The following is a 16,006-nucleotide window of genomic DNA, read 5'->3' on the forward strand; positions in this document are numbered from 1 at the left end:
AGCAGTGCTTAGAAAAGACAGACTTGAGGACACTGATGTGTCCCTCACCCCTCCAGACCCTAATGGCACACGTCATCTGGTACAAGTGCACAATTAACCAGATATGCCTGCCCAGTGTAGGTGTCTGGATGTGTCACCCACCAGTACATGTGCAGCTCCTGGGTTTCCTGGAATTAGAGACATACATTCTTCTGGTGGCCTGACTTGTTTCCCAGCATACCAGCTTGACCGTTGTGAACTGACACATCTCTAATTACAGATTCTTTAGGAAGAAGCTTAGTATAGTGCTTTGGAGAGAAATGGAAAGGCAAAGACCCTGTGATATTTGGAACACAGCTGGGACCTGTGGAGTGCCACCACCACTTGGAGACAGGCGCTGGAGCCCCTTCCCACTGCTCCCCTGAGAGGACTGTGCACCTCAGTCTATGCCCCCTCTCATTGCAAGGGAATGTTGCTGTAGAATTTGGCCGGTAAAGGCAGAATTGAGCACAGTCTGGCTCCAATCCTAAACAAAATACCACCTCAAGCAGAAGGTGACCTAGCAGGATGCAGTATTCCTCCTTGCAGTGCCCCATTGATCAGAGTAGAAAAGACAAGAATGAAGTGCAAATAGACTCCATGGGATGCCTTTGCTGCAAAAATGGGTGCCTTCCCCATGACAGCTGCTGGTATGGGCTATGGTTACCTATGCATAACTTCTCTTCTTGGTGAAACAGGGAATTAAGTTCTGGTGTGCTAAAGCAGCTTTGCATTGGTTCCTGAAGAGGATGAGAAAGCCTCCAGTGCTGGAGGTACAGCTTAAGTCCCACCACATTCACGTTTCCTTGGTCAATATTATCCCTGTCTTACAGAGCAGGAAACCAAAGAAATAACATGTTGAAAGTTGCATAGGCAGATATTGGGTCTCTTGTTTGCCACTGTATTTTATCTATAAGACCCTCTTTTCTCACCCAGATTACTTCAGGAATATCTCTTTCCTGAACATATGCACACACACATGCGCAGAGGACATACACCATCATTGCCTCTTGTCATACCTCTATGCCCCATATCTGCAGTCCCAGCTTTCTTTCAATAGTTGGGAGATTCATGTCACCGTCTGCCATCCTTCAGTCTGAGCTAGAAGGGAAAGGAGGAAGAAAAAACCAAAACAGATACATAATTAGATACAACAGTAAGCGTGCTAGTCATGATGGTTCCTTTTACTGTCAGTGGAGGTTTAATATAGAAAATCCACACCTTGAAGTGTCTCTATCTCTCTGATGATTATGAAGAAAGCACACCTGCAGTTATCAACGGTTAGGTGGGATGAACCCCCATTCCCAGGCTATCCATGCTCATGGGGGGTTCAAGCAAAGTGTGGGATCACAGCCTAGAAAAGACTGGATAGGATACCGTTGCTCTGGTGTGGGGTTAATTTTCCCCTGTTTGAATAGGTGGAAAGGATTCACCATGGTGTTGGATGTGACAACAGTACTACTTTGTTCCCACCATGGCATGAGGGGTGGCAGAGACAACAGTGGGCCTCCAGGAGACACATGCACTCCTGGAGGTCCCTAGGCTCTTCTGCCTGTGTGGGGAAGAGGTAGGTTTCAGGTATCAGTTGCCCACTCAAAGGTGTCTGGGGACATCTGAGATGGTTTAGGTATCTCCAGCTGTCTCTCTGGCGAGTGAAGGTCTCTCATATATCCTGTATCATATCTATCAGCTGTGAAAAAAAAAAGAGGACTACCCTTATCTATGCTCCCTGTTCCTACTGCTTGGATAGCTGAGGGTCTGCTCAAGAACCAATTTCTGAACCCAGCTTGTTTACAGGACAACTTCCTAAAGCAAATCAAACCCCAAATGAATGTAAATGAAAACACTGGGTTATATCCTAGCAGAGGATGGGGCATGGCAGGTGCCTCCTGGGGAGCTCTGATCCACTGCAGTGAACATGGAACATTTGTGCAGGGGCAAGACCCGTATCAGCCTTTCCCATATGAGTCAATCCTGCTCACAAATCAAGGCCCAGCTTCAAGAGAAAAGACGGCTCACTGATTTCTGTGTTCTGCATTCATTTGTTTGCCAGCTCACTCCTCTGATTTGCATTTGCTCATGACAGACTGAACGATTGTATTACGTTAAAAACAACAGCAACATGATTGACTGCATTTTCATCTCTGGACTGGTTGTAGGCCATGGCCTCTCCTGAACTCCTCTGCTCAGCTGTAGGAAACTGCCTACAAGAAGGAACGGTGCCACGGCTGCCTCAACTCGGCACAACAACTGAGCCATGATAAGATGAAAAATAAAAAAAAGCTATTGCACAAAGCCATGGAACAAGCTTTTTCTGAAAAAAAGAAAAGAAAAAAGACAGATGATCCCCTGCCAGAAGGGGGTCTGTTTATTGCTCGTGTTATGAGAGCATGGTGAGACACGCTGCACTTGTCATCATAAAGTCAGAAGAAGAAGAGATGGTCCTTCTCCTGACTTTGCACACAGAGAAAGAGCACTAAAATTGCTGTTCTAGGCAGGACCATGGGTCCATCCAGATCTCCCACATCCCAGAGATGCCAGACCCTGGTTCCTTGCACAGCCAGTAGAGCTGCAGGTACCTCCAGGGGTGTTTTGAGCACATCCCCAGACACCTCTCTGCTAACTGAGCAGGCACCCACAGCCTGGCAGCACTTGGTAGCAGGAGTCAGACATGCTCACTCCTTCCTGAACACAGGTATATCTGAAGGACTGTGGAAGACTGAGCCCAGAGGCTGGAGCCTTATGTACCTACCAGGAATGCATTCACCAACCTTCACATCCCTCTCAGGTCCTCCAGATAGCTTCCAGACAAGAAGACAAACAGCAAAGAGGAAAAAAAGACATTTTTCATCTAAATTCCCAGAAAGGTAATTGAGACCCACACAGATTAAAAGCCAGTTCCAGAAAGATATTTCAGTGTCTACAGGGGAGCTAGACACTTTTCTGAATGGGTTCCTGACTCATCTACTGTGAAGGCTAGGGTTATCAGGAACTGAAGCCGAAAACATGACTCCAGTTCAGATCTTTAACAAAAGACCTTTTAATTTGGCATTTGAAAGGTCCCTATCTAAGAAAAATCCAATGAAGCCTCCTTCCCTCAGCTATTTTTAAAATTTATTTAGGGTTTTTCCTTCCAGCATCAAAACACGAACAACCTGAAAACAAAGCCAGTAAAGATGTTTACATGTGAGGGAGTATTCAGGGGGATGAAGATTTAGCAAAACTGACTCTGCTCCCTATGGAAGGCAGCAGACATCTTGTTCGCCTGCTAACAGCAGAGGAAACCGGCAGCTGGCCAGCTGTGAGACACAGCTGGCTCCCTGCTTCTCCCAGCATCCCAACCTCTCCTGGCAGAAAAGTTAACCCAAAGGATGCTGAGATTCCTCTGAGCACAGACAGCTGTGTTGAACAAAACCCTCTGAAAGCCAGCAATGCTCTACCAATTCCCACCCAAACCTCTTTGACCCAAAATGGGGATCTTGGATCTCCTCCACTCCTGGGGCTCCTTTCTCTATCTGAAACCTGCCCATATAGTGCTGGTCCCCACTTTTCTGGGAAATGCTCTCCCTCCCTTCCTCCTTAGTCATTAAGCTGGCTGGGGGGGAGTGTGAAGCACAGACAATGTTGGCTGTTTCTTTGGACTTTCCAGCTTCTGGTGGCCAAGTTAGAAATAATAGGAACATAACTTATATAATCAGACAGCTCATTTCATTAATGATTTAATGTGGGTTTTAAATCAGATGATCCTGCCCAGACACAAAATACAGTATTTATGGAGTAAAAACTTCCCATCTGTGCTGAAACCAGGAAGAGCAGAAACTTTTCTAATTTAAAAAGAAGCAAAGGGATGTCAAGAGGCTTGGGTTGGCTGTGGGGTTTGAACATAGATGTCCAGGTCAGTTCCTATCTCACTCAAACCAGTTTTGCCCAGTGCTAGGTGAAATGCAAAATGGCAAGAGCATGAGTCAACAGCCTCTGGGGCAGGAATTCACTGGAAAAAACACCTAGTTACAGGGATGGACATTTGGTTCCTTGTACTCAGACACAGCTTTACCTCTGAAAGGGGAAGAGAGTCACTAAAGCAGTTGTAGCTCCCCCTTTTCCTCCACATTAGTAACATGGAGCTACCCAATTTCCACCTCCAGGAGCAGCGACCCTATTTCCAGGGACTCTCATAACCATGGAAAGTGAAGACAAGTTCACACAATGAGCATGGGCTAAGAGGTGGCCACTGTGTGGCAAAGACAAATGTTGGCTTGGAGCTGCTCTGCTGGGTCATCACCACTTCATTAAGATGCTATAAATTAAACTGCAAAGAGCAAACACTGCTCTTGGGTGAGGGCAGAGGACCTGGAAACCAAATGTCAGTGGCTGGCATCATGGCTAGGTGTCACAGCAGGAACAACCTGGAGCCTCCAGAGCTAATAGGAGAGCCTTCCCTAATGCAATCTAGGTACCAAAGCTGGTGGGTGAGGTCAGACCGGTCTCTGTTACACCCATTCCCCTTCACACACTGCCAAAATCAGAGCAATACTCCTGCTTCTTAAATATGATCCCCATCCCCTTTCCAACCAGCACAGTGTGGGGAAAAGCTCTGACTTCATGAAGTAGAAGATGACTAATTAAGTGTCAAGGTCACTCCCAAGACTGGTTAATGAGTAACAGTTGGGGTGGAAGTGCCAGCAATCACTACTTCATTTTGGTCAACCTGGTACATGTTGGAAAGCAGACCTAGCAGAACATTTCTTGAGGCAGACCCAGGCTGTTTGGGTGCGGAGGGAAAATAAGGACTGGGAAGGGGCATAGGAGATCATTTCAAACTCCTGAAGTACGGTCTGAATTAAGCCTGATTTGGCTTGTCTGGGTTTTGGCGGCACACTTACTGGGCTGTAGTCACGGTAATAAAAAAAAAAAAACCCACCAGTGAAATGACTAATGCTCTGTACAGCTTTGGGAAAATAGGAAGCAGCTGTGGCTCTAGCCTTTCCAGGCTGAAAGGACTAATTATTGGGAATACTTGGACTGGCATTAGATGAGGTAAACCAGGGCTTTTGAATTGCTTTCATTGTCTCCTTTATAGTTGGGCATCTGGGCCCAAGTAGGTGCTATTTTTTGTTTGCAGAGAGGACAGCAGTTAACCCTTGTTTTGCCTAGAGGAATGAAATTCAGTGTTGAGATACCTTGTGTGGCTACTGCTCAGGACCGCTGTTCTGAACAGTGACTGTCCCTAGTGAGTGACTGTCCACAATACAGCACTCAACCAGTATAAACTGTCTTTTGTTTTCCTGTTGCAAGAGGAGAACAAGTGGTTTTCCGCTCACATGGAAATTATAGATAGGGAGGTCCAGCAATGAGGCTTGTCTTCTCTCTCATGTTGTCACACAGTCACATAATATCCTCCTTCAATTTTTTCGGCAGGAAGGCAAAGCTTGCATAGGTGAGAGCACCTGTGACATACATGTCCATATGCACATATGTGTGATGGTAACAGCTCCTATTCTCTTGCACAGTCACAGGAAGGGTTGCAATCAGAGAAGCTGAGTTGCATTACCCATGTTCGATGTGCTGGGACATGCTGAGGAGGCAGGGAATGGGAGATATGTTTGAGGGCGGCAAAAGAGGAAAAAGTATAACTCAGCTCACTCTTCTCCTCTAAGTCCTGTGAGGTCCAGGTTCAGAAGCTCAATGTGGCTGCTGTGCCAAGTAGAGGGCTCTGCACAGACGCACCCGGCTGACCACAGAGAACACTTTGGCCTTCTTGGAAAGAGCTGTTGCCTGGCAGCTAAAATTACGTAAAACAGGCCTTGAAATAAGATGCTATTTCTGATCACGGTGGGCAATTAAATATTGGAACAGCTTATTAGGGAAGCTGGCAGGCTTGTCTTTATTTAATGTCTTTGAAATGAGACGGCTAAATGTCCAGGATGTGCTCTCTGGGCTTGGCTCCTTGGGGCCTGTGACCACAAGCCACTCTTCAGGTGCTGCATTTCAGCAAGTTCCCATCAGTTTGGCATTAAGGCAATAGAATGGATTGACCCACACGTTCAGCCACTTACACCAGTCAGAAAAGATTCCCTATCCATGCTACCAAATCATCTGGGTGGATCGTGAAAGGGGTTGAAGGGCTGTTTTAGTCTTCTCTTAGGTAGAGATGGATCAAAACCTGGGATGGGGCATCAGACAGGAGGAACTAAGATTGTGAAGAAGCTTCTTGCTCATCTTCTCAAGGTCAATGGCTCCAGAGCTAAGAAGGGACTTCACTGTGTTCGGATGTTTTCCATGAATGGCTGCCAGGGATCACCAGACCATGTCTCATCCAAGCAGCCACCTGCCATCATAGTCAACTGGAATTTTTTGCTCATGGGAGAAAGGGCTGGGATGCTGAGGACTGAGATGCTAAAGTCTGTTCAGGGTTAATGTGAGTGAAGATTTAAGAGCCTGGGATAAAGTGGAGAACTACTGAGATGCTTTTATGTTAATGATGGCCTCTCAAACTGGTAGTGCTCTATACCCCAGGAGAGATTTGAATTCTCCATTCACTACATTCAAAGGATGCATAAACCTGGATCCACCTCGCCAAGTAATTTCTCAGTTCTGCAAGAGCAATGAACAGTTTTCCCTGTCTGACAAAAGCTGACCAGTCTCCCCAGGACCCAGCTGATGTGTCTCTTGAAACCTGGAAATTTACCCCATCTTCAACCATCATCCCAGGCATTACCAAGAAGTAGACCTTCAGTTTAGTGTGCTTTCTTATAATCTGTGCCTTCACCCCTGTCCCTTTCTGGCATCTCTGACTTAGTAGCTTATACAGAGTCTTTCCCAGAAACACACTGGTGCTGTGAGCCTTTACCTTTTTCAGCTCCTTGTGAGTCACATGCAGATGGGCTTTGCACTAATTCTCCAGTCCTACCATTGATCTTTACTTAAAAGCAAGGAGCACAAGGAAATACTAGGTTACTGGGAAATGACCACCTTCCCAGTTGCAACAGCACTCAATCTGTATTTCATCTGTCTCTTCAAATTCCTCAGAGGACATCTGATTTAGAAGGGTAGGCTACTCATGATTTATCTCCTCTGACTTTGACTAGTCCCTGCAGCTGCCTCATTTCCACCTGCCGTAAATTCTAGCTCAACACTTTGGTCCATCCAGAAAATCTTGCTCATCTCTCCACACCTCTCTTTATGACCTCCTTTGTCCTCCCTATTTATCTCACTGCTGGGAGCTTTCCAGCACTCTGATCTTCAAACAGATGGTCTTGGGAAACTGATTTGTAGGAGTAGATTTTTCCCAAACTATTGCCATTTCTGAACTCTCCCTCTAAAATTTTAACAACTGACTGTTTGTCCTGGGAACAGTAGAGCTGTATTGTCCCAGAAAACTTCTCAACAACGTGAGAACAATGTACTGACAATCAAATCAGAAAGCCGTAACACCAGCCACAACTCCCAAGTCATGCAGTCTGAGTTGCCACATTCAGCATGCTGGATGCAGAGCCTAGTGCTCAGCAGTGACTGGCGCTGGAAAAGGGACAGCAAATTGGCTGAACGTGGAGGCTGGCAGTCCTTGACTTGGTGTCCTATAAAGAAGGTGAGAGCACCCATGCAGCTCTTGACTGTTTTCCTGGGAAGTCCTTCTTCCCCAGGATGTCTTTGAAAGCAGCAGGCTCTCCCAGGCAGGTAGCATCTCTGCAGGGTGAGGGCAGCCCTATTAGACTCAAAAAGCTTTCAGAAGAAGCAGCAGCAGAGTCTGAGCTGCAGTAACTTCCCCCCTGAGATCAGTCTCAGTGACCAATAACAAACTCTTTCAGTGCAAACCCACCTCCCTCTGAAGATCTGCGAGAAAAAAAAAAAAACAGTGGCACAAGAAGCTGTTACAAATCTTCTGTATGCAAGCACCTTGCAGCAGCATTCCCCCTGGAATGGTGCCAGGTGCATTATTTTCAAATAATACAATGCAGCTTGGTGCACACCTACTTCAGAGTATCCATTCCACCTCCGGCTTCTCTTTGTGAGGTTATTGAGTACAGAGCCACCCCAAGGGAATGGTGAGCATGGAGCTTGCCAATTCATTATGAACAAATCTCTCCTTTCTTTCAGCTCATTCTCCCCCTGTGAAAGGGAGAGATCACTGGCTCTGTACCAGCTCTGCATCTGAAGACAGGGCTTCGTGCCACAGTGAAGGCAGGAGGTGCACACAGAAGGAAAACAAAGCTGAAGCCATTTTAATTCCTCTTCCTGGTTTCCAGAGAAGCGTCTGGTTAGAAATGTTCTCACAAAATAACTTCTAATTACTCATCACCTCTAAGAAAAAAGTTATAATCCTCTCCCACATCAGCATTTTAACAGAGCATTATTTAACCTAATGTCTGCAGGCAAGTAAAACTAGAGCTGAGACATCAGGGAGGAGAGCATGTTGATCACCTGTGCAAGAGCCTCCTGAGCCCTGGGGAGCACTGGCACTTCAAAAACTTCTGGGAAGGGAAAGACCCTCAAAAGAAGGCACTTTCCCAGCTGAAACTGAGGAAAGACCACTGCTTCCTATGCAGGGTTAAAAGAGCCTGTAGGAAGGACAGCAGAGAGTGTTACAGGCTGGGAGTCATTCACCCTCATGGATGTCTTAGTTTTAGCTGCTTAAGTGTGAGAAGGACTCTCCCTGGGTGGTTCCCCACATCCTGACATTGGGTCTAGAGCAAATCTGGTGACTCTCGGTCAGGAGGGACTTACTGCCCCCTTGGCCTATGTGGTAACCCCCCGAGTGGAGAACCCAGCTTGGCACGGTGCACATCACCTCTCTCAGAATGCGGGAGCTCATTACCTTCCACTGTACACCGAGAGCCTGCTTGCCACATCTGTCAGCATGAACTGAGCCAAATACCACAAACTGCAGTTAAACTCAAGCACCAGTGCCCACCTGCCTCATCCTTCTCAAAAAACAAGTCTAAGAGTTATAATTTTTGCTACTGCATATGACAGTTTTATATTTATTGTATGAACATGAATGCATATATGTGTGTACATGTATGTGTACAAGATAAAGAGCAGGTTTTCCCTGGTGCACAGTTTAACTAGTGCAGTTGAATAAGCCCTTGCTACCAGGACCTTATTTGATGGTGATAGAGCAGGGGTGCTGGTCTGGGTCCACTCAGACCAGCTAGAGAACCAGTTCCCAGAGCATTGACTTCCCAGTGGAAAGCAGCAAGGTTAACAGTAACTATTAAAAGGAAGGGATTGTTCCAGTTTTTCTCCAGTTCAGGTCTGCAAGTGTCACATCAAACTTGGGAAGAGAAAACCTGAAATTCTGGAAAAAAAACAGGTTTACATTTCAGAGTGCAAATGAAATGACCTGGACCTAAGTGTGGTGCTCCATAGGTGACTGTATTTCCATCAGTGGCCTGGGAAGATGCAACCAATATATTCAAGGGGAAGGTATGTTTCTCGAGCTCCAAGGGAAGCTCACCCTTTGTGTATATTGGATGACACACCTTTGCTGAAAGACACCTAACTTGTGTCAAAACAAGCAGGTACCAACCAACCCAACCCACGCTTCCACATTTAAGGATGGGGTGAGATTCCTTATATGAGCTTTAAGGTCTTTGAAACAAAGCCAGACCTTCATGGGATCTTCTGTCAAGGGACGACCAGCAACCTACCTTTTTGGTTCCAGTCACCCTTACTGGCATTATCCTCTAGGCTTGCATGAAACCAGAGGGACGTTCAGCACCACAAACATACGTGGTGTGTTTATGAGTTTCATCCGGCCCTTGCAACCCAGGGTGGACTGCGAGGTCACACTTAGTCCTCCTGCAGGTACCACTTTGTCTCCACATGTGTCTCCTCACTTTAAATGATTACTCCTTGAAGAATACCACCCCACCCTCAAGAGACCCCATGGTTGTGTCTCCTTCCTGAGATGGCTTTTCATGGTTATTCTCTGTTGTGGTAGGAAAGGGGTCCAGGGAGACAACGGGGTAAATTGAGATAGGCCACCCTATTACTGGGAATGAGGAGCAGAAGAACATGGGATGTAACTTTGCCCCTGTGGATGGACAGTGTTGGCGCATCATAATTTTGTGAGCTAAACCCTGTGCTGCCCAGCCCTGGGGGCTCCTGCATGCCTGAGCATAGCTCTCTGCTGACACAGCACAGAAAAGAGCAAAGCCCTAGCCCATGGGGCCATGCATCTGGCACTTGCTTGGCATAAAAAGTGAAACCCAGCCCACACAGGATCATAACACACAAACACAAGAAAAGCGTGCAGTCCCCTCTTGGCAGAAATGAAGGTCAGCTCTGAGAGAGTAGCACATCAACTACATAAAGCCAAATTAATAAAACATCCCTGCAAATACTGAAAACAGCTTTAGAAAGAATCATTCATCCAAGACTGCCTTTTGCACCCAGAGCTGCCAATGGAAGTTTTGCCTGAGCACAGAGAAGGGAATCAAGCACCTGAAAGACTGAGATAGGTGGGATTTGCCTAGATCCAGACGGCTATTTCATAGACACAACAAAGTACAGTGATTCAGACTCTAGCACCCTCCCAAAGGAAAGGTGGGTATCTTGATAGTCCCTATCACCTAAAAAAAGAATATGCATTCTAACCTTGCCTGTTTCTTACCCTATTCAGCTGTTTTTGTAAGAGTGGTTTTAAATAAAGGGCCAGACAGAAACCTATTCTTTCATCCTAGGACAAGGCAACAGGACATTTTTAGGAGGGAGAGGTTGGCTGCTCTGAATAGCTCATTCCACAGGAACTGCTCAAGACAGAGCTCAACCATGCAATTTAGCATCCCCTATGTCTCATGTCTTTGACGTGGATATAAGGTAATAACAAGTTCCACTGTTACTCTACCCAGCGCTACCTCAGATAAGCATGAATAGGCTCAGATAAAGACAGATAACAAATGGTAGAATTTCTGTTTCAAGCAGAGGTCCTTGGAAATCAAGGCAACTGAATCAAATACACATCATCTGATGTTGAAAATTAACATTACAGCTCACAGGACTTTTCAGACTGAAGGATGCCAAAGACTTAGTGACAATATTCACCTCTTCCTGCATTCTTTTTACACCCAGAATGGGTGGAAATACAGTGGAAATGTATAATCATCCAGGATAAATCATAATTAGGCCCATTTCCAGGGCTGTATTATGTGAAGAGGGAGAGCATGAGAAAAGAAGTTTTAATGAGTCGTAGGAGCTTGTATCTCCTTGTGACTGTACGATTTGTTTCTCTGAGAGGCCAACAGAAGCTGAAGAATATATGTGAATAAACAAAGAGCTGGAGCAAAGATATTTTGGGTTTGGTGTGTCCACACTAAGTCCTTCCTTGTGCAGTGGGACATTTCATACATAGAAAGCCCAACCTCTGGATTTGTGTCAGTCCAGAGTGAATTTCAGAAGGCTGCCAAAGAGTCTATCCCCTGTGACAAAGGAAGGACCTTGAGGAGAGGGGTGGTGGCGGCACGTGTGTTCCCCAGGGGTGGGCGAAATGCAGCTGGGCCAGGTAGCACAAAGGTGTCACCAAGGCTTTCAGTGTGCCCTGAGCTCCCCTTCACTGCACAGGGCATTTCTCAGGGCTCTGCTTCCAAGTGGGCTACCAGGCATCTAGCTCTACTAAAACTGAGGGAAGGCTTTTGGTCCAGCAGGAGGTGCCCAACACAGAGCAGAGCCCCAACATCTTTCAAGCATGGGGCAGGTGTCTGAACTGGCCTCTTGCTCGGCTGGGGACCAGTGACCACAGCATGGGTGGTGCCAGAGGAGGAGGCTGCAGGACAGATCTAGCCTGAAGTCACAGAGTCCATGGTGCATCTCCTCTGTGTCACATGTCCCAACACCTCCCTGGGGGGTCCAGAGCTGAAAAGGTGACAACCTCCATGCTTAAAGTCCAGAAAAAACTTGTGCAGCTCCATGGAAAAGATCAGGAGACACTGTCAGCATGTTCAGCATCCCTGGCCATTCAAGAGCAGGGATTTACTGTCTCAACCAAGAGCCCCAGGATTATGGGAAGGCAGGAGACCAGGGTGACACTGATAGTGACCATGGCATGAAACCTTTGCTCCCAGCTGGAACAGCTTGGCAACTGTTGCCACAAAGTCCTGCCTAGGAAATAACATCATGAGAGCTACATGTCTGCTGGTGGGAAGCAAGCCGGAGGAGGAAAAGGGCAGCCTGTTCAAGGAGGGAGGAGGAGGAGAGGGGGAGGAGAGGCTCACCTAGCTCTGCTCGGAGGAAGGCAAGGGAAGATGGTCAGGGCTTTCCTGATCTGCACTGCACTGACTAGTGCCCGTCCTTGCATTTGCTTCTACCTGGCATCTCAGCCAGCGCCGCAGGGAATGGTAAAACACTGCCGAAAAGGAAGGCCGGTGCTCTGTGATTGTCTAATCTCTATTTCGCAGACTCTAATCTGCCCATTTAGCAGCGGTGTGTAAAGAGCACCTGGATGATTCACCGTCTAAGTGCTGCTCTGGTGGGGCCAGTTTGCTTCAGCTGTTGTAACGTTTGCTTACATCTGTGCTAGGGTAGTCTTGAATAAGCGCGAACCTCCCACAGATGCTAATTCATATCAGTTCTCCTTTGTGTTAAATATTTATGTTCCTAATAGGCACGCCTAAGAAAAGTACTGGCAAGTAAGCCTGCAGCTCAACTCCATTACAACTCAATTTTATCTCAGCGCAATTTGCATCTCAAATGAACAGGGCGAGAAAACACTGTACTTATAGAGCAAAACAGTCCAGCAGTTCAGCCATTAGCAGATCTATTGATCAGACTACAAGACCTATCGATGAGACTTCCAGCGACTTTTTGTTGTTGCTTGGACTCATAAACGCGTCTCAAAGGCTGGCAAGCTTTAAGCAAATCCCCATGACAGCAAATCATAAAACAAACCAGACCAAATCAAAACGCCATTAACTGCTTATTGCATGAAATCAAAGCCAGTCTGTACAGAGAGCTAAACGAAAAGCATGTGTTCTCCGAGCTGATACACAGCCCGGACGGGTTCTCGGAGAGCTGAGATAGATGCTTCTTCCAACCCCAAACAGTGTTAATCAGGATGGGCTCATTGTTTTCAGTAAAGACACCCTGGCTTACACCAGGTGACAAATTAAAAAAAAAAAATCTATTAGTTTATTTTGTTTGTTTCTTACTATCCCACCAGAACAAAAGTCATTAAAGAGTTCTGGCCTTCAGAAATAAAACCAAGAGAGGTGCAAGGAAGCTGCTTACCTTGCTGGGAAGCGTGTGGTGTCCTCGCAGGTCTCCCTTCTCCACCAAGCCCAGCGCCTTCTCTCCTCTCTGGTGAGCTAGTTTCAAGGCACTTTGTTTGCTGTTCTGCTACCTTGTCAGCTCCGGAACAGCAGTGTTCGGTAATTCAATCCTCTACTTAACCGCAGAGACACTCCTACTCAGAGATCACACCCATTCCCAGACTCACAGAGGGACAAAGCCGGTATGAGAGAGTTTCAACCAACTCTCTGCATCAAATATCCACCAGCTCTGCATTCACAGAGCAATAATGATTAAGTGCTGCTTTAATTAGAAACCTGTTTTGTCCAGATTTAAAAGGGCAAGGGAGGATTTGTTCCCCCTTCTTTCTGTCTCTGCTGGACACAGCGAGGTGCAGTGCTGCTCGGTGCCACGTTAACGCTTGGGCCCAAGAGTCCCAGCTCCAGTCCCTGGCTCTGTCTCGAATTTTGGCACAGTTGGTCCAAAGGAAGAGGCGCTTGGGGCAGACAGCCTGCTCTCGCGCTCTTTGCGAGGCCAAGCTGGGTCTCCCTTATGCTTGCAGGCTGGAGCCCTGGGTGTATGGCAGCTCAGGATGATGGGGACCAGGGGTGAGGATTTCTGTCAAGATTACTGGCTGAAATGGGGATGTAACAGAGCATTGGAGTGTGCAACCGGGTTGTCCTCCCAGAAGAAAAGTAATGATAAACCAGAAAACTCCAGCGAAGCTGTCACTGTTTGCTGTAGCCACCTTCTGCAGCAGAAAGCTGTCTGTGGATACTCATTACAATATTGTAGCTTATCGTTAAGAAAAAAGTATCTGTGAAAGGTGGCTGTAGTATGCAGCCACTCCCTCTGAAAGTTGCCCTGGACGCCACTGGCTGTGGATAACGTGAAGACAGACCATCTTCTCTCATTCACAGCCACTCCTGCCTGGCATCTTCATGGTGCTGCTCTCTGCAAGTGGAGGGAACATCCCTTGCTGGAGAGGGGTGGAGGCACGACTTCTTACCCTGTTGTCAGCTGGTGTCTCTGTCTTTGAGGGATGCAGGACTGTGTCCGGCTGTATCTCCAAGGATGGAGACTAAACAGTGTCTCTGGACTGGGAACCTTCCTTCCTACACATCAAGCTTCTCTTGTCATTTCCTTAAATTTTTAGATTAACCCCCACAAACTGAAGATAGATATGGATCAGCTCATCAGCTAAACCAGGTGTCAGAATAGGTTTAAACCAAGAGTTTTCACCGATCTTGTTCACTGACCACTCTTAGACCTAAGGGACCTGTAATGTGAAGAGTGCCCAAAATACCTGTGACATTAGCTACAGACTGGTGTATCACTAATCACAGATAGCTGCAAATCAGGGTGTGGGTTGAACCTGTTCATTCAGCCTGGGTGTGCCCATATCTGAGGAACACTTCAGAGATCTTAGTTTCATTGTTGAAAATGCAAAACTGACTCTTAGCAAGCAATTTATCCCTTAATGACAGCAGGCTACAGCTCATAAAACCTGTAACAGTCTTTGCCTTTCATTTTTCATTCTCTTCACTTCATCATGCTAAGTGTCCTCCTCTGTTGCAGGAACCATGTTTTGTGTCTTCACAGAAGTTGGGGACCTGTGACAGGGCCTCATTTTATCTTTGGATTCAACCCCAAGCCCACTGCTGGCCTAGCGGTGAGGGTTATACATCAGCAGTTCTGGTGGGAGGCATAAGAAGATGGGGTAAGGACACCTGGAGGTTTCAGAGGATCGGCACCAAAATCCATCGCACTGTGGTTCTGCTTTTGCCACATGAAGTCATTATCCCCAGCACCAAGGGCTTAATTCATATCCGCTGTGTGTCTGGGTCCTTTTCAGTGCTGATACATGCTGATGTAAACCACCCAGTTTCCATGGCTGCAGCTACTTTAATTTGAGCTCAGGGATGAAGTGTGTCATTCCTATACCCAGAGCTTTGGTAATGCACATCAGGCTCATGCACAGGTGGTGTCTGAGCTGCCTGTCTCCACTCCTTTCTATCGCCACAGTGAAAAAGTAGTAAATAATCCTGGGGAGCTTTTAAGGAGCCCAAATCTGTAGAAATATATGTAAAGCAGTTTAGAACAGTCAATGCTGAGGGAAAAGAAAATGTTTGTCATAAAACATGGGTTCATTTAGTGCTGAGCTGCAGGCACTTTTACTTCCTGATAATTCTGGTCATGCCATGGGGTTATAGAGCAGAAAACATTATTTCCAAGCAGTTTAACACAGTGCTGGTGGAAAACAGAATAGCCTGACTTTCATAACTGAAGCATGATCTGAGAAGTTCCTGTTCCAGCTATTTTTCTTATATGTACGACCTGATGGACTCATATTCTGGTCCTAAGCCTTGACTTGGTATTCCCAGAGCTCAAAGAACTTGTGGTTTAATTTATTTTCATGCATATAGATAACATATGAGGCTGCTTCCAGTGTCCCAGTGCAAGCCTAAGACACTGAAGACATTGTCACAGGCTGATGCTGGGGTAAATCAGAAGCTGCTGGGAGGAAGACACTGCTGAAGTGCAAAAGCAAGGTTTGGCAGTGTAATGGCCCACATCTACCTCAGTGATCTCACATGCCTGTGGACAAGGTTAACATTGCACATGGGGAAACAGGCTCTGCCAAGGAGGTATTTGCAAAATGACACGTTGCAAAGGTATTTCCACCCTGCTTTCAGGTATGGTGCTCCAGGAGGAAGACAGAAGGGCTAAATCCTGCAGATGGGGTAACACAGCAGGGGCCTCA

General features: G+C 46.7%; 1 protein-coding gene across 1 annotated transcript in view; it reads right to left on the reverse strand.

Annotated features, from left to right (window-relative positions):
• VILL (villin like) overlaps window positions 1-13,386 on the reverse strand; it is a 39,463-nt gene extending 26,077 nt beyond the window's left edge. The window contains exons 1-2 of the mRNA XM_026841841.1: window positions 13,243-13,386; window positions 1,038-1,119 (exon numbers count right to left, since the gene is read on the reverse strand). Of these exons, the coding sequence (XP_026697642.1) occupies window positions 1,038-1,106 (69 nt within the window). The 5' untranslated portion in view covers window positions 1,107-1,119; window positions 13,243-13,386. The remainder of the gene's footprint in view (window positions 1-1,037; window positions 1,120-13,242) is intronic.
• Window positions 13,387-16,006: the final 2,620 nt, after the last annotated feature.

The sequence above is a fragment of the Athene cunicularia genome (genome assembly GCF_003259725.1).
Source record: "Athene cunicularia isolate RWA chromosome 2 unlocalized genomic scaffold, athCun1 chr2_part1, whole genome shotgun sequence".
Taxonomy (NCBI): Eukaryota; Metazoa; Chordata; class Aves; order Strigiformes; family Strigidae; genus Athene; species Athene cunicularia.